This window comes from Equus quagga, chromosome 15 (genome assembly GCF_021613505.1).
Source record: "Equus quagga isolate Etosha38 chromosome 15, UCLA_HA_Equagga_1.0, whole genome shotgun sequence".
In the NCBI taxonomy this organism is placed as follows: domain Eukaryota; kingdom Metazoa; phylum Chordata; class Mammalia; order Perissodactyla; family Equidae; genus Equus; species Equus quagga.
In genome coordinates, this window is record NC_060281.1 from 73,484,492 (window position 1) to 73,510,014 (window position 25,523).

The 25,523-nt window shown below is 41.8% G+C and overlaps 1 protein-coding gene across 5 annotated transcripts in view; it reads right to left on the reverse strand.

The window, feature by feature from the left end:
- HECTD4 (HECT domain E3 ubiquitin protein ligase 4) overlaps nt 1–24,644 on the reverse strand; it is a 183,327-nt gene extending 158,683 nt beyond the window's left edge. For all 5 annotated transcript variants that reach the window (XM_046641289.1, XM_046641287.1, XM_046641288.1 and 2 more), the window contains exon 1: nt 24,236–24,644. In XM_046641289.1, coding sequence (XP_046497245.1) covers nt 24,236–24,415 — 180 coding nt within the window. In that variant the 5' untranslated portion in view covers nt 24,416–24,644. The remainder of the gene's footprint in view (nt 1–24,235) is intronic.
- Nucleotides 24,645–25,523: the final 879 nt, after the last annotated feature.

Here is a 25,523-nt window from a genome sequence, read left to right on the forward strand (position 1 = left end):
CTGTAGGAAGGATGAGAGGAAAAGGTAAGGACCTTCAGAAATCTCTGAGCTGCCAAACTATGATTTGGAGCAAGAACACCCAACTCTCCCCCATTACCTCAAGGTACATTTAAAAACTTCTCAAAACACAATTATTTAGATTGACTTTAATTATAAAAAATATATTCAAAGTTCCACTTTTTGGACTGTTTTGTGAAATGTGAACAGGATGGGTTATGAGCTAAGAGAAGGGAGAAAAACATACACACATTGAGAACATTTAACATCTTGAAATCAGAATACTAAGAACCAGAAATTTTTTGACAGGTCCTTGCTGGAGAAACTGAACCTACCAGCCAAAGTCTTTCCTTACTATCCAAGAGCGCAATTCAATAAATAAGAATCGAAGGTAATCAACGATCGTGAGAAGCAAGCCCAGAGCCGCGCTGCCCTCCTGCCCAGGCTTTGGAGGCCTCCTCTCTTCTCCCATTTGCTCCACACCATCTTTCTCTTTGCTTTGATTTCTTCGTGAAATGAGGCTTCTTTATACAAGAACTCTGCTTTTCCTTATTATGGCCTAAAAGCTTTGTTCAATCTTATAGTGAATTCTTCAAAAGCAGACCTTTTTTTTGTAGGAAAAAAGCTCTATTTCTCTAGTCTATGATACCAAATTGATCATAAGACTGTGGACTTTTCCTTGCCTTCTCAGAAGACTAAAACTTCATTTCTCTTTTGGAGGTAAAGAAACTGGGCTATAATATGAAAAAGTCCATAAAGTACTTTCTGACTAGAACCACATCTTTCATACATCTAAAAATGTAACAAATATTAATGTTCAGTTTGAACGTTTATTTTTAGATAAACTGTATTGTTTATGAATTTAGTTTAGAAACCGAGAGGGAAGTGACCATCAATATAATCCTATCAGGACAGGAAGCTAGAGATTTCTCAGACAAAGTTTCGCAGTTATATACCAACATTTCAAATCCTAGACAGGCAAAACTAGCTACAATCACTCAGATATAAATGTAAGTTGGACAAGTTGGCTTTAAAAGGCATTAAAACATTAGCATCACCTAGCCTCCCTCATGGCTATTAAAAACACTCGTGAGGGATAAAAAAGAAGGTGAGGATGGAGGGGGACAACAAGCAGGGAGGGGCACCCAACTCCGTGCAGAGCTGACCTTCATTCAGGTCATTGCTACTAAAATACACAAAGCCCTACAGAGACTTGGCCGCAAAATAATAGAGCCGTGTAACAAAGGTCTCCTCTGCTCTGTGTGGGCACTTGGAAATACCGGAGGCAAAGGGAAAAAATTTTTCAACTCTCAATCTGAGTTTTAAACACATAGAGCATAACTGTAATTGTACATAGAGCATAACTGTAATTGATCCTCAAAAACTCAACAGCAGAAATTGGTACATGGCTCATGACGAGACCTTGTCTGCAATGAAGAAAACTTCAGAATTCCTACAAGACGGTCACCAAAAGTCTGGAAGTATCCATATTTCCATGTTAGCAAACATCCATGACAAGGATGAAGTCCTTGCTTTACCCCAGAATGACAATTCTATGGAAACAAGCAGAAAGATTTCATAAGACTAAGAACCTGTCTGGACAGTCTCCTGACTAGTAGCCACATTACTAGGTTAAAACTATGCTGACTTCTCCAGCCATGTTATCTTGACAGCTCTGCAGTTCCAAGGACCAGAACACGGCTTCATTACAGCCAAGGGGCGACTTAAGAACAGGTGACGGATTCTAACTAGGTACCTTTCTAGGCTAATGGATATTTCAGCAAACCTGTACTATTTCCCTAAACTCTAAACATGATACCTGAGAGAAAAGGCTCTGAAATTATTAACCCAGCTACAGACTATTTAGTGTTTATTATCTCTCTCATAGAAAAATGTATTATACCATTAAAAGAGTTTCAGTTTCTTATTTGTCTTTCATATTTTCCAAAATGTGGCCCTTCCTTGAGTTTCAAGAATGACTGCGGAACAGAGATAAACTGAGTTATTTTAAGAAACTACGACCAGATCCTTTCATGTGTCAAAGCAAAATCCCAAAATAAATCCTAAACTTTGACTTTGAAAAGTTAGGCTAAAGGAATGTTCATTTCCTGTCCTCCTAGGATCCACCTGCTTGCTAATGATATTACTAAAATATAACTTTTAAAATGTGAAGGGTAATTTTAATCTCATCAGCCAGCATTTGCCAAAATGTAATATGCACTTGACAGGATTAATAATAGTGGTTCTTTTTTCTGAAGTTCTTCAGCTTGGCTCCAAAAAGAGACAGAAAGAGGTGAAAACCTGGGTGTGTTATTCAAATGCTCCTATTAAAACCAGGAAGCAATACTTCAAATTATTTTGAGTCATCACTTTGAAACTACTCTCAACCATGGTATATACGGGTTATTCCAAATCCTAGTTCAGTTGCAGACATCACGGATATTAAGAACTTGAGCCTTGTACAAACAAAAATGAGGCTCAAAACAAAGAGGAATGCTTCCCTACAGATCAAATATTTATTCTATATTTAAATAAGCATAAGATTAAGGATGCTCCAAATGGGATTAAAACAATAACAAAATGTCATTCCACTTCATTATGCGGATAAAGATTTATCCCAGGGGTCGGCCCAGTGGCACAGCAGTTAAGTGCGCATGTTTCACTTCAGTGACCCGGGGTTCACCGGTTCGGATCCCAGGTGCGGGCAGAGCACGGCTTGGCATGCCATGCTGTGGTGGGCGTCCCACCTATAAAGTAGAGGAAGATGGGCATGGATGTTAGCTCAGGGCTAATCTTCCTAAAAAAAAAAAAAAGATTTATCCTATTACATTATGTATACGGTATCACATAGAGGTGGATGGTATTACCAAGCAAAAAGTAATCTTTTCAGGTTTCTTAACATCCAAATAATTTTTTTTAAAGATTTTATTTGTTTCCTTTTTCTCCCCAAAGCCCCCCAGTACATAGTTGTATATTCTTCATTGTGGGTCCTGCTAGTTGTGGCATGCGGGACGCCGCCTCAGCATGGTTTGATAAGCAGTGCCATGTCCGCGCCTAGGATTCGAACCAACGAAACACTGGGCCGCCTGCAACAGAGTGCGTGAACTTAACCACTCAGCCACAGGGCCAGCTCCCCAAATAATTTTTTAATTTGCCAAAAAGAAATCTAATAAATCAAAGGGATCTCATTTCTAAGGATTCTTAGACTATAAACAGAATTTTTAAAGGAGTGACATTTGAGGAGAGTCACTTGGCTTAGTCACTGACCTTTCTTTATCCTTAAATAGGGAGCGGCAATTTCATGATCTTGAGTAGTATGAAAAATATGTCCCTTAAACCTGTAAACCATGGTAAGCTAATAGCCTTTAATAGTCTATATTTATTGCGTCATATATAAGTTCAACTACAATTTGATTCAATTAAAAAATCAAGACACCACCACTGTAATTCTAAAGACTAGCCAAGGATTGTTAAAACTATAAGGGCCACCACATGAGGCACTAAATTTCATCAAAATGGGAACACCAAATAATATTAAAACTACGCACTTTCCAAAACCTGAATGACATGAGAAAACTGACAAAAGACCCAGTGCTTCTCACTAGATCTCTTCCTTCTCTCATCCAAGAAGCTAACACAAATACTGCTACGATATACCCAATATTTACGGGCATGGCTAGCTACCCAAAAGTTTAAGTTCCTTAACCCTTGCTGAACTGAGGGCATAGCAGCACATTAAACGCTACAAAGTATCTCCAAGGATCAGTGCAAATATGTATGCCATTTCCACTGCGTGTACATCTCTCTTCAAAGCACAGGCTAAGTTTAAAAAGGAAAAAACAGGTATATGTATCTGAAAACCAGCAGTGCCAGTTTGAATCACCTCATTTCTATAAAATAACGTTTCACTTCTCTGCTACTCAGATATCTACCATTGACACCTAAAGTAAATCCAAACTTTTAAGACACAAGCAAGCTATTGGTTTTTGAGAGCCTACTACGTACCAAACACCGTGTTAGATATCCTGTATCAGTGCTTCTCAAACCACCTGTAGAGAAGGACCAGCTTTTTTCCGATCCATTGGAGAATAAAACTTTAGTAAAATACAATAAAAAACAATTACTACAAAATAAAGTGAAAAAAGACACAAAATACAAGTCCCAAGTTTTACTATTATCTTCAACAGATATAAAATTAATCTAGCAACTGTTCCCAAGTTTCTAAATGCTTACTCTCAATTTCTGTACTTACCTTGTCACGACAGGTAACAGGCAGCTCATGGCATGTGGACCACATTTAGAGCAGCACTGCTCCACATGCAATCGATTTAGTTTTCCTAAGTAATTTTAAAAGCCTCCAAGTTCTTAGTAGTGACCACAAAAGGCTAAAGGAATTTGGTGCCTTCTGAAAAAAAAAAAAGAGATCAAATGATCTCAAGACCTTTTGCAGTCCCACAAATTCTACGATTCTGAATGTGAAGATGTGATGTGACTGGTAAGTAAAATCCTCATGCCTAATGACACAGCAACAGAGTAACTAAAAGAGGAAAGGCAGTAAGAAGAGGGGAAAAGAAGCTCAGAGAAAAAAGAATAAGAACTTAACTGGGAGGCAGACACTGACAACTATGAGACGTCGCCAAGTGAGAGGGAAGACACACCAACTACAACAGCATTTATTAGAGAGCTTTCAGGGTGGGGATGCAGGTCTTACAAATCAGTCTCTGAAAATCAGACAGAGTACTAATTAAATCTAAGACATGAAGAAAAGGTTAAAATATCCTTAAGAACATAGTTTAGCAAAGAAGAGTCATACATAAAAAAATAAGACTTCTATCAAAAAGATTAAACATTAAATAGCATTCGAAAAAGATTCCTAGGTCCACTATTTCAGAATCCTTATTATACTACTTTTCTGTTACTTCAAAAAGGCTCAGGGCTGGCCCTGTGGCCGAGTGATTAAGTTCGTGCACTCCGCTTTGGCAGCCCAGGGTTTTGCCAGTTCGGATCCTGGGCGCGGACAAGCCAAGCTGAGGTGGATTCCCACATAGCACAACCAGACGGACCCCAACTAAAAATATGCAATTACGTACCGGGAGGCTCAGGGGAGAACAAGGAAAAATAAAATCTTTAAAAAAAAAAAGCTCATGTATGGTATTCATGGCATTAATACAATTCTAGGCTTCCAGCAGGAGCTCAATAAATACCTATTACAGTGTATTTTACTAATTGCAAATGCCTCAGTATTCTCATCTCTAAAGGATAATTCCTGTAGCATCTATCTCACATGGTTATTTTTAGAGAAATAAAATAATGTGATTGGTTAAACAAAATATGATTCATCCATAAAATAAATTATATATAATCTATTAAAAAGCATTATGTAAATTTTACATATTGATATTAAAAACATCTTTATAACAAAGTGTTTAGTATAAGGTACAAACCACATATATAATGTGATCCCAATGACAGAATATTAATGAGGGGGTAGAAACATACGTGCACGTCTGTCCGTGACCATAGGAAAAATGACCAACTCATGACCAGAGAAAAGAAGCTCAAACTAACACTTTGAATTATTATTGATGATACCAAAAAGATTCATTCAAAACATGTGTAAAAAAAATTTAGAGGTGGGGGCTGGCCCCGTGGCTGAGTGGTTAAGTTCACACGCTCCGCTGCAGGCAGCCCAGTGTTTCGTTGGTTCGAATCCTGGGCGCAGACATGGTACCACTCATCAGGCCACGCTAAGGCGGTGTCCCACATGCCACAGCTAGAAGGACCCACAACTAAGAATATACAACTATGTACTGGGGGGCTTTGGGGAGAAAAAGGAAAAAAATTAAATCTGTAAAAAAAAAAATTTAGAGGTATCAATTTCTCAGTCATAAATAATGCCAGAAAAACTCATAAAGCTATAAGAAAAGAGACAGAGATCCAAAACTACATTTGCTAAAAAGAAATCATTTGTGTCACTGCCCATGTGGTAAGAAGGAAGCTTACTACTCAAACACCTGCTATAGATTATGTAGTGTAAGAACTGGTACTCATAGTGTGGTCCCTGGACCAGTAGCATTGGCATTACCTAGGAGCTGGTTAGAAACTCAGAATCTCAGGTCCCACCCTGGAGCCACTGAATCAGACTCTACATTTTAGCAAGATCCCAAGATGGTTGGTATGCATATAAAGTTTGAGAAGAGCTGCTGCAAAACCCAGAGAGAACTAAGAGGAAGAAATGTACACAGGTACGACAATGGGTTCTTCTTGATGGGCAGAATAGTGATGGCTTTGCTTTGAACCAAATCACTGGACAAGAAATGATTCTTTTCCTCCATACTCTAGGAAGTATCTAGTATAGGTTTAAAACATAAAAATAGCAAAATATTATTTTTACCATCCACAAATTTTTCATCATCAAGGACTTCCCAAAAGATTTTCTGTTTAAAGCATCCATCATCCCATGAATAAAGTTCTCCGGAGGGGCAACTCTCAAGAACTAAATACTTTGACCTTATATCCCCAACACAGAAAAAAAAATGATAGGTTAAGCCTATGGAGAAGGGAAAATATTAGAATATATAAGAGAAAACATATAAAATGTGTAATTAAGATACCCCTTTTTAAAAAAGTCTTTTAAATTCAGTTGGCAGAAATAAATCATACTTGTTCCTATATATCTCTAGCAAAAATAACCAAAAATATTACTCTTGTTGAAGACAAGATCAAGACACAGTACTATTATTCAACTATATGAATAAAGACAAGGATCTTAGTTCTCTAAGTTTTAAAGAACTTGAGGGAAAATATCTATTCATCCATGACAATACATGATTTTAGAACACAACATGCCATCAAAAACTTCAAGGATCCAACACTTGAAATGAATAATGTTTCAATATCAAAGTTTTCCCCACACATATTTTCATTATATGCCATATGCCAGCTGCTATTGTGGGCGCTTAATCCAATTTATCTCACTTAGTCTTCTCATTTACCCTCGAAAGAGGGCATTTTATAACCAAGGAATAGAAGTTCTGCTAGGAGGCAGAGCTGGGCTAAAAGCTGGCTAGCTATGTCAATGCCAAGGCCTATGGGCTCAACCACTAGGCTCGCTCTCTGTATCTGCACACCCCCTAAAGACTCCTGCGTTTTGAAGCTCCAGGTTAGTTATTTGTCACTGACGAGCCACCCCGGTGGTGTGGTGATTGATTAAGTCCACACACTCTGCTTTGGTGGTCTGGGGTTCGCTGGTTCGGATCCTGGGTGCGGACATGGCACCATTTATCAAGCCATGCTGTGACAGCGTCCCACACATAAAATAGAGGAAGACGGGCAAAGATGTTAGCTCAGGGCCACTCTTCCTCAGCAAAAAGAGGAGGACTGGCAGTGGATATTAGGTCAGAGCTAATCTTCCTCAAATAAATAAATAAATATTTGTCACTGACTCAGTATACTATCTTCCTTCAATCCCAGAGGCTATGATATTCCATATAGCCCCACATATTAACATGCATTCTAAAAACAACAGGCGAAGAAAGAGCCATACAATATAACTTTATACACATTTAAAAACCAATGTTGTGTAAGTTACATATTTGTTTACCATGTGAGTGCCTGTTTAACTCCGGAAGCAAGAAGGGTGACATTTTAGCACCAAATAGAACTATTTAGAGAAAAATGAATCTGTAGGATCAAAATTTGGGAGAAGTGTTCTAATTCTAGTTAACACTGTATGTCCCCCATTTTGTAGAACTACCACACAGTCTTGCAACCAGAGAACCTTTGGAAAAAAAGTCCTCTGTCTCCTCTGCCACAGTATGTGAAGTATCCATCTGTACCCTCTGGAACTGTGCTATGAGTATAACTATACGTATCTGTTTGAAAAGATCCATTGTTTTAGTTTCAAAGCTCTCCCACTGGTTGGCTAACAGAGTAAAACCTCTCTGAGTAATACGCTGTTTTTGTTTTCTAATACGTTAACTTCCTAAGTATTTCATACTTCAATATGCACAAAATACCACCTCTATCACGTGCGTGGACTGCTGCCTTATGGGAGCTCACTTCATCCAGAGGGAAGAGCAAAGGTCCTGAGGAGGCGGGGCTTAGGGACCTGCCAGCCTGACCTGTGATGAACACCAGGAGGTCTGGGGGGCTAGAGTGGAGTGGAGGGCAGCAGAAGGGGGCATAGCAGCAGCCAAGGTCCGAGAGGAGTCTGCCATGCATCGACTTGTGCACTGAATACTCCTGCAGGGCGCCAACCAGCTAGTAACACCGGCTGCTGCAGGGGAAGGAGGCTAGGAAGGAGACTTCTCCCTGAATTCTTCTTTGAACCTCTGGAACCTTGAACCATGTGTTGCTTTCCTAAAATTTCTGATTAAATAAAGCACCTCACGAAGCAACAGACTACACATATAATTTAGGTATTCTATTACATGATCAGAGATATGGACTTAATTATGCATATAAAACTGAACAATCTTATGCATTTACACAGTTTGAGCATATTCTGAAGCCTCTCATCTGACTTACAGTAAATAAACCTAAATGGTCACATGTGTGTGTTCCAGCACACTTAAAGAGAAGAATCTCATTATTTATAAAAACTATTTCTCTAATTTTTAAAACTTTTCAACAGGATTGACTAAATATCTAACAATAGTCGATTGGGTAAACACATCACTGAACATCCATACAAAGAAATATCACGCAGGAATTAATATGTATGCAGGTATTAAAAACTATATTCTCAACAATACTGAATGTTTTGGAGAAATGCTCCCCCAAATAATGTCAATGATAAGTGAAAAGGGAAAAACACAAAATATACATGTAATCATCCTGATTTCTTAAAATATGTCTGTGCGTAAGTGTACATGTATAGAAAAATGTCTGGAGGGAAACATATGAAAATATGAACTTATCTCTCTAGGTGGTGGTAATATGAAGGATTTTATTTTCTTCTTTATAGTTTTTCTACACCTTGCAAATTTTCTAACATTCGAACATTTTAATTTTTTAAATTTTAAGGATTTTGCAATATTTTAAATAAATTATGATTAATAGCCTTATTATGCTAATCAGTAATTAGACCAGGCTAAATTCTATAATATGACTTTTGTGACAGTTCCAGTCCTCAGGGTACTGCCACTCAATAAAAGCTGGTAAATGGTCATAGGTCATAGTTCACTGAAAACCCTGAAAAAAATAATCTCTACACAGACATGTTCAAAATAAATAGAATTGTGCTCAAGTTTACTACTTAATCAAAGAACTAAGTTAAACAAAAATTTATTCAAATTCATTAAGATTTTTAGAATAATGATCAAACCAGGTATTTTCAATTAACTTCCTCTAATCTAGCTGTCTTCAGAAATCTCTCAGGGAGTCATTATTCTCTATGCAAAATTCATTATGCTCCACACGAAATCAAAAGTCTTAAGCCTATATTGCTTATCCACATTCCAGCAATAGCAACATTCATTACAACTGTTGGGATGTGTTCTCTCTTATCTAAAATAGAAAGTAAAACTGCAACTAAAATTCCTAAAGTCTCACCTGAACTAACTGCCTATTCTTATCTTATTCTCTATTAATGAATTTTTCCTCCCCTGTGTTCTCAACTCACAATATTATTCATTAAATCACACTCTTCACACATTTTAAATGCCCCTTTTGACATTCAGTTCAATCAGCTTCCAATGTTCTACCCCCTACTATATTAGTAGGTACTCAATCATGTACAATATGAAGGGGCTGCCCTCCAAGAGCTTCTAATATAGTAAGGGAGATCAAACATACAAATAAATAACTTTAATATATTTAAGGCAGTGCTATGGAAATACAGAAACGAGGGTGACTGTTTCTAACTGTCGGAACCATGAAAATTTTATGGAGAAATGGCATTTGATCTGCACCTTGAAGGACAAATAGGGTTCCCAAAGTGGATGTGGGGTTCCTCAGGGCAACAGAACCCCATGAGCCAAGACTGTGGGACAGAATGCAGAAAATGAGTGGGGGGCAGGGGGAGAGTAATGAGATAAGACTGGAAAGGTAGAATGGGGGCCAGCCAGGTGGCGCAGGGGTTAAGTGCACATGTTCCGCTTCAGCGGCCAGGGGTTCACTGGTTCGGTCCTGGGTGCAGACATGGCACCGTTTGGCATGCCATGCTGTGGTAGGCGTCCCACATAGAAAGTAGAGGAAGATGGGCACGGATGTTAGCTCAGGGCCAGTCTTCCTCAGCAGAAAGAGGAGGATTGGCAGCAGATGTTAGCTCCGGGCTAATCTTCCTCAAAAAAAAAAAGGAAAGGTAGAATGGAGCCAAATCATAACTACCTTGAATTAGGAGTTTATTTTGCAGGAAATGGGAAGCCACTGAAGGTCTGGGCAAGGAAGTAATATAACTGTGCTTTAGGATGATTACTCTGACAGCCTTGTGTAGGCTGGGCTATAAAGATCTTATTTAAAATAGCTGCCATTAACTGCTGTCTCAGAGATAACAGGTTATCCTCTGCTACCTAAAGCAGAGGAACAGTGGGAAAACACTCAGAAGAACTAAACTAGAGTCCTAATCTTAGGATTAACTAACTATATGACCTTGGACAAATCACTTTGCTTCTCTAAGCCTTTTTTCCTAAAATAACATCTCCTCTACTGCCTCACAGAGCCACTGAAAGGATACGATGAAAACAGTACGTTTGAAAGCCCCTGGAAGGCTTGCTGGCCATAGTCCTCTATTCAACTCTGTGTTGTAGCATGATGGCAGACAATATGTAAATGAATGGGCTGGTTATGTTCCAATAAAACTTTATTTACAAAAACAGACAGCTGGATATGACCATGAGGGCCATAGTGTGCTGACCTCGGTACAGAGAAACTCTGTCCAATAGAAATACATATGGAATTTAACACTTTCCAGTAGCCACATTTAAAAAGGTAAAAAGAAATAGAGGAAATTAATGTTAGTATTTTTTAATTTAAATAACATATCTTAGTTAACCCATTACATACAAAATATTATCATTTCAACATCTAATCAATTTAGCTACTATTAGTGAGACATTTTACATGTTTTTTCTGCATGAAGTCTTCAAAATCTGATGTGTATCTTACACTTTTAGCACATTTCAATCCCGACCAGCCACACGTGGGCAGTAGCTACTGACTGGACAGCACAGTTCTAGAGGCTATTTAAGTAAAACTGCTAAACTTTGACAATACAAATGTAAAATAACAATTTGAACAATAAAAGAAACCAAAGCATATAATTGTACTCTATAGAGAAGATGAAAGCAAAATGAATTTCAGACTTTAAAAATAATGTTTCTCTGGGGCCAGTCCAGTGGCGTAGTGGTTAAGTTCACACACCGCTTTGGCAGCCTGGGGTTCGCAGGTTCAGATCCTGGGCACAGACCTATACACCACTCATCAAGCCATTCTGAGGCAGCATTCCACATATAAAATAGAGGAGGATCAGCACAGATGTTAGCTCAGGGCCAATCTTCCTCACCCAAAAAAAAAAAAAAAAGGTGATGATGTTTCTCCTGGGAAGTTAGTGCTTGAGGTCACCTGTTTAAAATGATTCATTATTGCAATATAAGATACCGATATAAAGTATGTTAATGAATTTTTATTCAAGTAGCTTCAGTTGAGCAATATTCTCCCAGACACGGGGAAACAATCCAAAATATGTGGTGAACAAAAAAACTGTTCTATTTCAAAAGAATTGCTTGTCACTTTTTAGCAGATATTTTATTTTCTTAAAAAAAAAGCTAGGCGCCAGCCCCAGTGGCCTAGTGGTTAAGTTCAGTGTGCTCTGCTTCTGCAGCCTGGGTTCAGTTCCTGGGTACAGACCTATACTGCTCTGTTGACAGCCATGCTGTGCTGGCAGCCGACATACTGAAAAATGGAGGAAGACTGGCACAGATGTTAGCTCAGGGCCAATGTTCCTCAGCAAAAAAATAATAATAATAATTTTTAAAAGCTTCCTTGTTAACGATACCATGTTTGGCAAACGGGCAAAAACCAGATCACCCAAGAAGATTATTTCTAACTAAGGGCTTGCAGCCAGTAGGCAATGGAAAAATTTGTAGGAGGATAACATTTTCCACCACAGAAAATATTAAGAAGTTTCCAAAATGTGGTCACTTTTATTTCAGACAACTGCAAACTATGCTGGTCTTCAGCAAACGTCAGCTGAAAAGGAGAGATGCTCACAGAGTCTGTCTCAGGGGCACTGAACCCTTTGCAGTTTGCTGACGCCTGTTGACCCTTCTCAGATAACATTTTTAAATGCATAAAATAAAATAAATGGGCTTATAAGAAGCCAATTAAGTATACAAAAAACAGTTACCAAAATACTTTAAAAAACCAACTTGCAAAATGAGTAGAGGAGCTTCATTATCAGCACATTGAACAACAAGATCTAACACTTACCAAAACGTCTACGTGACGGTGAGCGTAAACAACACTTCAAGATATGCTCAACAACCGTAATATGACATAAAAATAGCTGTGATTTCTACTGCTTACAAAGTCACAGGTACTGCCAATGCTACTAGGGTTTGTTCACTACATTCATAATCCAAGAAAAGGCTGAATTGCAGCTAAAGGTAGGAGTAAATTATGATATCATTTTTCCCATCCAAGTTCACAGACCCCTGAATTCTATCCATGGATCCCATGGATCCCTGAACTCTATTCAAGTTCAGAACACCTGAGGGAAAGGAAGCTTTTATTCCAAAAAATGTTTCCTCCAAAGTTCCCCAAATGTATTTTTACCTTTCCACCCATTCTGCTCCTTTCTTGTTTAAACAAACCAGTAGTTAGCTGTCTTTCAGCTACACCACATCTGGATGATCAGGAAGAAATCAGTATCAAGAAAGAAAGAAGATAATTCTTCTCTTATGTACCGCTGTTTTGATGAAAATATGTTGACACAGATTCTCCTTCAACATTCTTAATTATTTTACGTCAAGACTAAGAAAAGCAAACATATCAATAGAGACAGGAGGTCCAGATTTTCAGTTCTGTCCCGTAAATAGCTGCATCTATTATATTAGACTTTGTTCATTTGAAATCAGTAAAGCAAACCACAGCGCACAAAGCAAATACAGTAAACACGGAAAGATCCATTACAAATACAAGCTGAATGTTAGCATTTTGTTGGTATAAAACCACTACTTGAATGACGCATCTGTAGGTATCAGCATTACTAACCCTACAATTTGCATAAAATAGTTTGCAAATTATGCATCTCCTTATTGTTAATCTAAAATTGCTACACACTGTGCTATGACCTAGTAATTCAGCCAACTGCACCTCTCGGTAGAAACACTAGGGATTCAAGTGTGTCCACTCCAAAGCATCCCATCATGGAACTTTAATTACTCTACAACTGTGCTTAATAGCACTTTATCAATTTAAAGCTCCACACAAATATTCACCATTATTGGGAGAGGAATCATATAACACTGTAAGAATTCTTTTCAGTTATAAACTGTCAATAGTAACAGGTTGCAGAAACACACTTTAATAATTATTACAAATTCATAATTTACCAAACTTTATTTAAAAAATAATACTCCATGGGGACAGCCCGGGGGCACAGCAGTTAAGTCCACACGTTCTGCTTCGAGGGCCCGGGGTTTGCCAGTTCGGATCTGGGGTGCGGACATGGCACCACTTGGCAAAAGCCATGCTGTGGTAGGCTTTCTATGTGGTAGGTCCCACATAGAAAGTAGAGGAAGATGGGCATGGATGTTAGCTCAGGGCTAGGTTTCCTCAGCAAAAAGAGGAGGACTGGCAGCAGATGTTAGCTCAGGGCTAATCTTCCTCAAAAAAATAAATAAATAAATAAAAATAACACTCCAAATGCTAAAAATCTTTTGGTCTCCTAATAATATTTATTATTATTATTATATATATCATACATAAAAATATGAATTAAAGGAAATAGTAAAACATTAATTAATATGGCTACTTCTGGATGGCGCAATCAAAGGATCTTTCTCTTCTCCCCCACATTTTCAGGTCTTTTCTCTATTTTCTACAACATCCATGTATTACTTCTTTATAATCAAAAAAGTTTTGGGGTCAGCCCCACTGTACAGTGGTTGAGTTTGGCGCACCCTGCTTCAGCGGCCCAGGTTCATGGGTTCAGATCCCAGGCGTGGACCTACACCACTCGTCAGCCATGCTGTGGTGGCAATGCACATATAAAGTGGAGGAAGACTGGCACAGATGTTAGCTCAGGGCTAATCTTCCTCAGCAAAAAAAAAAAAAAATGCTTTGCATTGCATAAAAATACAATCAACTTAATATCTGTTATTTTTCATATAGGTCAAAAAAAATGTAGAATTATTCCCCATATTGGCATGTAAGATAGAAGACTTTTAAGACTCTCTTGAGTCCAAACAGTCTGCCTAAGAACTGCTCTGCTCTCTGAATACACTTCAGGGGTTTGCATGTCTTCCCCAGAGCGGGCAGCATCCCCAGACCATCAGAATAAGAAGCTGTCGCTCTCTCCTGTCTATATGTGGACAGGGTCTGTATTAACCGGATTACTGACCAAAATGAGTATCTGCCAGGAGGCAAAGGAGATGTAGGCCACAAGAAAGGTCCTCGGAAATGAAGTGATAACAGCTAGGCAGCACTAACAGAAAATTCTGGCTTCTTTTGGCTGCCTATGGTTCGGCAGGCATGTCCATCCAGGTACTCAGTTACATCTACTGGACTCATCTTTTGGAGCAAAAGCCACTGGCTTAAGCAAATGATGAATTTAAGCAAATCCATGAGTTCTAAAATGGTCTCCATAAGGGTGTGAGAAAAAAAGGTCATATCAAGCACTGTTACTGCGGAGTATGAATTGGTATAGTCACTTTGGGGAGCAATTTGGCAGTATCTATTAAAATTTAAAATGGTCAGCTATGGCCCAGTGATTCTACTTCTCAAGAACTACTCTAGAGAAATAGTCCCACATGTGCACATGAGTCATGAAGGACTGTTTTTAATAGTGAAAAGCTGCAAACAACCAAAATACCCATTGTGGTAGGCTGAATAATGGCCCCCCAACAAGTCCACGTCCCAGGCCCTGGAACCTGTGAATCTGACGTTAGACGGCAAAAGAGACTTTGCAGGTGTGATTAAATTAAGGATCTTGAGATGGAGAGATTACCCTGGATTATCTGGGTGGGCTCTAAATGAAACCACTAGGGTCCCTATAAAAGGATGCGGGAGGAGTCAAAGAAGATGATGTGATGACAGAGCAAAGACTAGGGAAGTGCACTTTGAAGACGGAGGAAGGAGCCACAAGCCAAGGAATACATGTGGCCACCAGAAGCAGAGGAAAAGGCAAGGGAGAGGATTCTCCTCTAGAGCCTCCAGAAGGAACCAGATCTGCCAACACCTGACTTTACCCTGAGCAACTCATTTCAGACTTCTGATGTCCAGAAACATAAAAGCAAATCTGTGTTGTTTTAAACAACTAGATTTGTGATAATCTGTTAGCATAGCAACAGGAAACTAAGACACTCATCAACAGGAGGATGGCTAAACAAACTATGGCACTTTTGGAGTCTTGTACAGCACTTTAAAAAAATACAGTAGGGGCCGACCCCGTGGCCGAGTGGTTAAGTTTGCTCGCTTCGTTTTGGCGGCCCAGGGTTTTGCCGGTTGGGATCCTGGGTGCAGACATAGTACCCCTCATCAACCCATGCTGAGGCAGTGTCCCACAGTGCACAACCACAATGACCTACAACTACATACCGGGGGGCTTTGGGAAGAAAAGGAAGAAAATAAAGGTTGGCACCAGATGTTAGCTCAGGTGTCAATCTTTAAAAAGGAAAAAAAACACGCAGTAGATCAATATATTGAAACTTAGAAAGGTCAAAACATATCATTGAGGTTTTTTTAAAAAACAAGTTACCGGGGGGGCTGGCCCCGTGGCCGAGTGGTTAAGTGTTTCGTTAGTTCGAATCCTGGGCGCGGACATGGCACTGCTCATCAGACCACGCTGAGGCAGCGTCCCACATGCCACAACTAGAAGAACCCACAACGAAGAATACACAACTATGTACCGGGGGGCTTTGGGGAGAAAAAGGAAAAATTAAAATCTTTAAAAAAAAAAAAAAAAAAAGTTACTGGGGCCGGCCCCTTGGCCGAGTGGTTAAGTTCGCACACTCTACTTCGGCAACCCAGGGATTCGTGGGTTCGAATCCTGGGCATGGATGTGGCACCGCTCATCACGCCATGCTAAGGCGGCATCCCACATGCCACAACTAGAAGGACCCACAACTAAAAATACACAACTATGTACCAGGGGGCTTTGGGAGAAAAAGGAAAAATAAAATCTTTAAAAAAAAAAAAAGTTACAGAAAGATATGTCTAGCATCACATCTTTTATGTAAAAAAAAATAAGTGTTATATATATACGTACACATAAACATGCATATTCAAAAATGGTCTGGAAGTGGGGCCAGCCCAGTGGCACAGTGGTTAAGTTTGCAGGCTCTGCTTTAGTGGCACGAGGTTAGCAGGTTCCCAGGTGTGGACCCAGCACCACTCATCAAGCCATGCTGTGGTGGCATCCCACGTAAAATAGAGGAAGATCAGCACAGATGTTAGCTCAGCAACAATCTTCCTCAAGCAAAAAAGAGGAAGACTGGCAACAGATATTAGCTCAAGGCCAACATTCCTCACAAGAAAAACCACAATAGACTTGAAGAATATATAAAAAATTTTATCACTAATTTAACTGGGGTGGGGAGCAGATGGAGATCAAGATTAGGGATGGTAGTCAAAAGGAACTTCATTTTCATCTGTTATTTCATTTTGTCATAAGAATGTATTCATGTATTAGTTTAAGAAAATTTAATAGGTACATAAGCTGTGTCAATAATGCAGGATCAAAGTAGCAGTTACACAATTTCTACAGTCTTCTCTCCTTTTGAAGTAACTATACATTTGTCCCATGGTTGATCACCTGCAGCTATTTACATTTGTCTACGACTATTGACTGAACATCTTGCAAAGCAGTCTACATTCCCGGTGTTCATCCACAACCACCACTGTAAAACAAAATGGAAAGAAGGGAAGGGAGGCGGCCGGCGCGGTGGCGCAGGGGTTAAGTGCGCACATTCCGCTTCGGCGGCCGGGGTTCGCCAGTTCGGATCCCGGGTGCGGACATGGCACTGCTTGGCAAGCCATGCTGTGGTCGGCGTCCCACATATAAAGTAGAGGAAGACGGGCAGGGATGTTAGCTCAGGGCCAGTCTTCCTCAGCAAAAAGCTCAGGGCTAACCTTCCTCAAAAAACAAAAAGGGAGGGGAAGAGAAAGCATGGGGCACTTTCAGGAACTGACAGTCCTTTCATAATTATCACCACAGGTACCTTATGACTTAGGAAAGAACAGGTGCCTGACAATCCATCCAGTAGCCCTGGACAACAGGGAGTATTCTGTGACAGGCAATATGGAAGCCAGAAAGACAGATAATAATCAAAAGTGATTTATTTAGCAAGACCTTGGGCATACAATTGGAGGAAAACTGAAATGAAAACTATAATCTCATCTGCTTAGCCATATTGCAAATTGGGAAGGAAGAAAATTCCAGACGGATCACACACACAAAAGCTATCTCCACTACCCACTACTAGAAAAAAAAAAATCTGTTGATGGGATAGTTTTGCTTTCATCTACAATGGGCAGCTGACTCAATATGCATACAATAACTGTTCAGCAACACAGCACCTTGTGAAGAGAGTTCACACACTGTCAGTACAGAATCACATCCATCCTTACCTGGTCCTTCCATTAACTATCCTCATCCCCCTCCTCAGATGATAAGACAGTCTAACAGCGGTTCTAGAGCCTGGGCCCCGGGCTGGAGTCAGACAGATCTACTTTAGCCTCAGCTTCGCTACTACCTGTATGACCTTTGTCAAGTTACTTCATTTCTGGGCCACAGTTTCCTCATTTGTAAAATAAAAATAACAATAGTACCAATCTCATAAGGTTTTTGTGAGGAAGAAATGAGAGAACGGGTGGGAAGTGCTTAGCACAGAGCCTGGCATGCAATATGCTGACACTGTTGTCATAGTGGTAGTAGAGGTGGTGACAATGAGGACAAAGAAGTCGCAGTAGGAAAAAACAGGGATTACTAAAGGTATGGAACTTGCCTTAAGTCACACGGCTAGTAAGAGGCACAGTTAGAATTTGAATCCCAGTCTGACTGAAGTTGACTTTAACCTCTAGGCAATACAGCCTCCCACAGTCCTCAAGTACTTCATTCTAACTTTACAGTTAGCCTGCCGAGCCTAAGGGCTTTTGAGCCCTTTGCCCAAGCTCACAGAACACTGCGCCGGGATTCAGTGACTCTTATTCCAGTGCTCAATGATTACACGGTAATTCATTCTACTGGTAAACAAAGGAAGTTTATTCATTTATTAACTCTTCTAAATCTAAATTTGCAATTCTATAAAAGTACATAAATACCTTCCAAAGAATTTTGACCAAAGGATAAAGAGGCTGGTAGTAGCCTCCTGGGAGAATAGGTCAACATTTGTAAACCTAAATGTCATCTCAAAGATTTCACCTGAGTGTATCATAAGTATTCAAAGCCTTCACTATTTCAGTTGATCAGCTCCATACTCAAATGCTCCCTCCCTTACAAGGCAAAAAACAAACAGGGCCAGCCCCATGGCCTAGCAGTTAAGTTCGGCGTGATCCACTTTGGTGGCCTGGGCGCAGACCTACTCCACTCATTAGCAGCCATGCTGTGGCAGCATCCCACATACAAAATGGAGGAAGACTGGCACAGATGATAGTTCAGGGTGAATCTTTCTCAGCCAAAAAAAAAAAGCAACCCTGCTGAGCCTTTTTTCACTTCCTAAATGATATCAGTAAAGCATTCTGGGCCTGCATGGGGTTTTACTGAGGTATAACTGGCATGCAAGAAACTGCATATATTTAAAGTGTACAATTTGATGAGTTTTGACATATGTATACATACAATATGAAACCATCACCACAATCAAAATGGGGAACATATCCATTACCCCAAAAGTTTTCTCACGCTCCTTTGTAATCCCTTCTCCCATCCCTTCCTGCCCGCCTCCAACCCCAAGCAACCACTGATCTGCTCTCTGTGACTACAGATTAGTTTGAGTTTCTAGAATTGCATATAAACGGAATCTTATAGTAGGTACTCCTGTTTGACTGGGTTCTTCCACTCAGCATAAATCCATGTTGTCAGTATCAACAGCTCATTTCTATTTATTGCTGAGTAGTATTCCGTTGGGTGGACATACCACACTTGTTTATCCATTCATCTGTTGATGGACATTTCATTTGTCTCCAGTTTTTGGCAATCACAAATAAAGCTGCCATAAACGTTCATGTTCAAGTCTTTGAATGGGGGGGGTCCTTATAAACAAACACAATGAAAAATGAGAAACACTAACCAAAATGCTTGGATTCAAAATTAATCTAAACAGTGGGATAAAAAATATCTTGGCAACCTTGGGCGAGTCAATTAGCTTCTCTGTCAACATCCATATGTACAAGGCCTGTCCCCACCTGGAGTTTGTAAAGAAAAATGAGATATGAAGCAGAAACTTTTTAGAAGTTCCACAAATAAGCTATTGCTTTTTTTCTTGTAAAGTGCCCTTATTTTTAAAAGACTAGGCCAGCCCCCATGGCCTAGTAGTTAAGTTCGGCACACCCTACTTTGGCAGCCCAGGTTCGATTCCCGGGCGCAGACCTACATCACTCATCTGTCAGTGACCAAGCTGTGGCCATGGCTCACATACAAAAAGAAGGAGACTGGCAACAGATGTTAGCTCAGGGCAAGTGTTTCTCAGCAAAAAAATAAAATAAAATAACAGGTTAAAAAGACCAATGTTCTATGAAATATAATGCAAAATTCAATAATAAATGTTCTCACTTTCGAGCTTTTTAAAAATTTCTCTTAAATTTATATTTATTTCAACACTAAAAAATAATTTCCTACAAACTTTTGCTTTCTGTCAACAATATAAAATTAAAATAAATATAGAGAGCTATATTAAAGGCCAAGAAAAAGCCTCCCTCTGCATTTTTAATTCATGCAGAGAAGATTCAAAGTCCTTATCTACAAGGCCCTACTTGATCTGCAGCCCCCGCCCTCATCTCCTATCACTCTCCTCTCTCCCTCTGCTCGCTGGGCTCAGAGCCCCAGACTAAGGATGCTAAGGATGCTTCCCTCTCAGGGACTTGGCTCTTGCTGTCCTCTGTCTGGGATGTGCTTTCCCCAGTAGCCATATGGTACACTCTCTCACTTCCTCAGGTCTCTGCTCAAATGCCATCCTGGGCTTTCCTTTCCTGCCCACCCTATGTAAAACAGAGTCCTTCCCCACCATTACTCTCCACCCACTATGCAGCTATACTCTTCTCCACAGCACCCATCGTTTGACTGTATATAGATAGATAGATAGATAGATAGATAGATAGATAGATAGATATACACACCATATATTTATTTGTTACTGTCTGTATCTTCTCACTAAAATAAAAGCCTTTAAGGACAAGGATTTTATTTTATCCCTTGCTATGCCCCCAACACCCAGGACAGTGGGCCCAACTCACTTGTGAATTCCACAAATACTTGTTAAATGAATCTGTTAAACACTATTTATTGATTTAAAAAACTAAACAAAAAACTCTTCTGTTTAGAATTCACTGGGAAGAAAATTTTTAATTCAAATGCTCTGCTCTTGCTTAAATTAAAATGCTACGTTGATGTTGATCTGCTTCTTAGGATGGCTTCTTTTTTCTGACTGACATTTAACTGTGACCAGCACTTACAGAAGCAAAAGAACACTGGAATTCAAAGGTAGGAAAGCCAGGGTCTAGTCATGTGCCCTGCCACAACCAGCCATGCTACCACACCATAACCTCTACTGATCTCAGATAACTTCTCTCTCAAACAAGGGCCCTTCTTCCTCTAAAATTCTGAGACTCTATCACAGCTAATGCAGTCTCACCCATCGAGGTTGCCACTCATAAGTTAGTCAGCTTAGTTTGAGTCTCACCTCTTACAATCCAAAATTGTTAACTGAAAGGTTCTATGTAACTATAAAACCGTGCAAAAAAATGGCCATTGTTCACCCAGAGGTCCACCGAAAGGGAGAGGCTTGGAAGAGTGTACTTCATAGGGGTGGCAGCATTTCAAAAGTTAATTTTTAAAAAGTTGATGAACCTTGGGGCTGGTCTGGTGGCACAGCGGTTAAATTCACACATTCCACTTTGCTGGCCCAGGGTTCACTGGTTCGGATCCCGTTGTGGACATGGCACCGCTTGGCATGCCATGCTGTGGTAGGCATCCCACATATAAAGTAGAGGAAGATGGGCACGGATGTTAGCTCAGGGTGGTCTTCCTCAGCAAAAAAAAAAAAAGGATTAGCAGCAGTTAGCTCAGGGCTAATCCTCCTCAAAAAAAAAAAAAAGTTGATGAACCTCTAAACTTCCTCAAACATGAAAAAGAGTACATTACAGGGCCCGGGCCGCGAGGCCGAGTGGTAAGTTCGTGTGCTCCCCTTTGGCGGCCCAGGGTTTCGCCGGTTTGGATCCTGGGCGCAGACATGGGACGGCTCATCAGGCCATGTTGAGGCAGCATCCCACATAGCACAACCAGAGGCTCTCACAACTAGAATATACAACTATGTACGGGGGACTTTAGGGAGAAGAATTAAAATTAAAAGATTGGGGGGCTGGCCCCATGGCCGAGTGGTTAAGTTTGCGCGCTCCGCTGCAAGCGGCCCAGTGTCTCGTTGCTTCGAATCCTGGGCGCTGACATGGCACTGCTCATCAAACCACACTGAGGCAGCGTCCCATGTGCCACAACTAGAAGGACCCACAACACAGAATATACAACTACTTACCGGGGAGCTTTGGGAAGAAAAAGGAAAAAAATAAAATCTTTAAAAAAAAGAAAAAAAGATTGGCAAGAGAGGTTAGCTCAGGTGCCAATCTTTAAAAAAGAGTACCATTACTAGAAAGGAAATACAGTTTATTACCCTATCTTTAGCTAGCTATTAAATCTAAAATAATTACAAATCTGAGTATCATACAAGCATGCAAGCAGTAGAATATTAAGATGAGCAGATGTGTTTCAGATCAACAGACCTGGGTTAGCCTCCAGCCTCTCTTCTCTAACTATGTGTGATCTTGAGCAAGTCCAACACCTGCTCTGCACTTTACTTGCTTCATCTGTACAACAGGTGCAATATTTACAATGGTTACAACGGGTAACAATATTTAGCCACTAGGATCCTTTTGAGAATTTAATAAGATGATGCCTGAGACACAGGATACATCTAATCAATATTATTATTATTAAATAATTAAATGTGAATACACCCACACAAACACAAATCTAATAGCCAAAAAAACATTCTTAGCTATCCACTTCTCTTGATACTATGTAGCCTGTATAACTACGGGAAGAAATGAAAAAACTTCTTCCTACTGCCAGTCATAAATGTTTATCACTCCCACACATATTGGTTTCTGAGAGGTCAGATGATAAATTTTTTTAAAAGAGTTTTTTAAATCTACCAGGCCAGAGGTTCTTTCTTTTAAAATCATTCTCCTGTGTAAACACCTGACAAATACTCAATATATTTATACAGTAAACATCTCAGGAAAGCCAACTTAATAGCTCAAGTATTTTTAACTACTCCTACATTTTTTAATCCTAAAAGTAAATAAATTGCATATATAAAATTTTCGGATCTGTGAACTTAGTCTCCAAGGAACAAAGAGCATCCATTTCCCACATTTCACATACACCAGAGCCAATTAAATCAAAAGGTTCTACCATCACAGCATAAAATCCTTGAGTTTTCAAGCAGATAAGACACTCAGACACACCTTGCTTTTTATAGAATAGGCCCAAGTGAGACATAATAACACTATGATTCCATGTTAGGAATTCCCTACCAACTTGTATCTTCCTTTTTCTGGTGCCTAGACTGTAAAATAAGTTAATTAAGAGTTCACAATGGGAATGCTGCAACCTCAACCTCAAAACCAGACACAAAAACACAGTGGAACGTATTCGCATCTCAAGCACGTCCAAACGTCTCGGCCAAACTGATCCGATCTGCCGTTTCCAGAAACACACAGTAATGGGTTCTAATCCATTTCTATAAATGTTCTTGCGCTGAAAAGCCAAACTGCATGCAAAACCGCAAAACACAAAAGATTCCTCGCATTCCGTTTATTGCCAGAAGACAGGCCGTCGTCTCTGCGCCCTACCCTAGAGAGTCCTCCTTGCGACAATAAGAATTTCATGACACCTCATGCTACCTACACATCAAAATGTCCTCTCCCCAGGTGGAAGGGGAGCAGTGCCAGCACGGGCTGGCCTCGACGAAACGATCCTGCCAGGACTCCCACCTCTGGGCAAACACGAAACCAAGTGAAGTCGGTGGAAAGTTCCCATCAACCAAGCTGATTTGGTCTCCTTCTGTCCCCAACCCCGGCAGCACCACGGCTGGGATTATTGCTCTTGCACCTGCCACGGCTCCTAAGCCTGGGCTTCTGCGTGACCCTCGAGCTCACAGACAGGCCTCGCGGCCTAAAGTGCCCGTGACCCTTGGCGGAGCGCGCACGGAGGGCCGCTGTAGCATCCCCCTCGCTGTCCACACCGCCCGCTTCCCTGACAAAGGCCCGTGTCGCCCCCCCCCCCCCCAGGCACGACACAGAGAAGTTGCTGGGTTGCCCATGGCGGACCGGCAGCTGCCACTACCCTCCTCCGAAAAAAAGAAACAAATAAAAAAGAAAACCCCTCACAGAACTGAGGAAGGAAAAGGGAGGTGGGGGAGGGGGTGATGTGCAGCGTTGAAATGAAAATGTCCCCAAAGCTAAGCAACCTGGGTGTGCCCCGGAGCGAGCGCGGGGGTCCGGGAGGAGGGGAGGGGAGGGAGGGCAGGCGGCGGCGGCTCCCCCGGGGCGCGGAGGCTGTGCCGGGGCAGAGTCTAATAAAACGCTGGTGTCTGAACGTTCAAAACGAAACCGCAGATGAAATCCCCGGCGGCGAGGCCCCGAGGCGGGCGGGCGGCAGCCCTGCGGCCGCGGCTCCCCACCTGCACGCCCGCGCCCACACACCTGCGGGCGGCCCGGCCTCGGGGGCGGGGGGGAGGCGGCGGGGCCGCGGGGCGGGGGCGCTCACCGGACGGCGGAGGCCGGGGCCAGCCTCGCTCACCTCCAAGTCGGTGTCGGCGGCCTCCGGGGCCCCGAGGATCTCGCTGGGCAGCTCGGCCAGGTCGGTGACCCGGATCAGCCCGTCGTGCAGGAAGATGGTCTCCTCCTTCACCGAGAGCCACTGCGCCGAGTCCGCGGCCGCCGCCGCCGCCGCGGCCGCCGCGGCCGCCGACGAGCCCATGGCCCCGGCTGAGGGGCTGCGGGAGGAGCGCGCCGGCCAGGGAGACGCGAGCAGGGGCCGCCGCGATCACCAGTCCATGGCAGCGCCCGCCGCAGCACCCCGCTCGCCGCCGCGCCCGTGCAGCTCCGCCCTAGGCGGTCCGAGTCGCCATCTCCTCAACCCCCGGCCCCGGAGACCCCGACCCCGCCGCCGCCGCCGCCGCCCTGAGGAGCAGGATCCGCCTCTGCCGCTCCGCAGCCAACTGTCAGTGAGACGCCATGTTGGGGGCGGGGCTCCCGGCATGCCCCGCGGAGCGGACAATACAGGCCCCGCCCCCGCCTGGCCCCGCCCCCCGCCCTGCGGCCCTGGGTACCCGAGTCTGCGGGATCTCCGCGCCGCCGTTCCCTCCATCTTGCCCTCAGACTGACCTCCCTCGCCCGTTCTTCCCCTAGCAGTCCCGGGGCGCCGTGGGTCTGCAGTGCACCTGAAGAAGCAGCCACCGCCTCCCCTCCTCCCCCCACTCAGGTGTGCACTCCTCGCTCGGGCCAGAGCCCCCATCCCTGGGCAGCGCGTGGAGGTTCACTCTCTGCTTTCACGTTTCAATAGGATAGACGCAAAAATGTGGTGCAGAGTAGGCGCTGCACACCTGTTCATAAGCGCTTGGTAGAACCGCACAGTAGGTGCTTCGTATTTACTAAAAAGTCAAAACCCGGTGCAAATGAAGCACCTGACACAGTGCTTGGTGCCCACTGTGTGGCACTTAATCAGCGCTCCCTGAGTGGGAGTTAAAACTATTGTTATATTCCATAAATATTCAACAATGATTGACATACACCTTAAAAAGATGCACGCCATCTCATTTTTATAAAAACGAGAAAGGAAAGAACTATATGTGTAGAGAAAAACGTGTGAGAGAATACATTTCAAATTGTTAATGTTAGCTGCCGCACGGAGCGGGACTGGTCTGGAATAGTTGAGGTGAGATTATCTTTGTATCGCTTCTCACCTTAAAAAAAATAAAGGACGCTTTGGTGTTTACCCAAAAGAGTTGAAAACATATGTCCTCACAAAACCTGCACACGGATGTTAATAGCAGCTTTATTTATGATTGCCAAAACTTGGAAGTAAC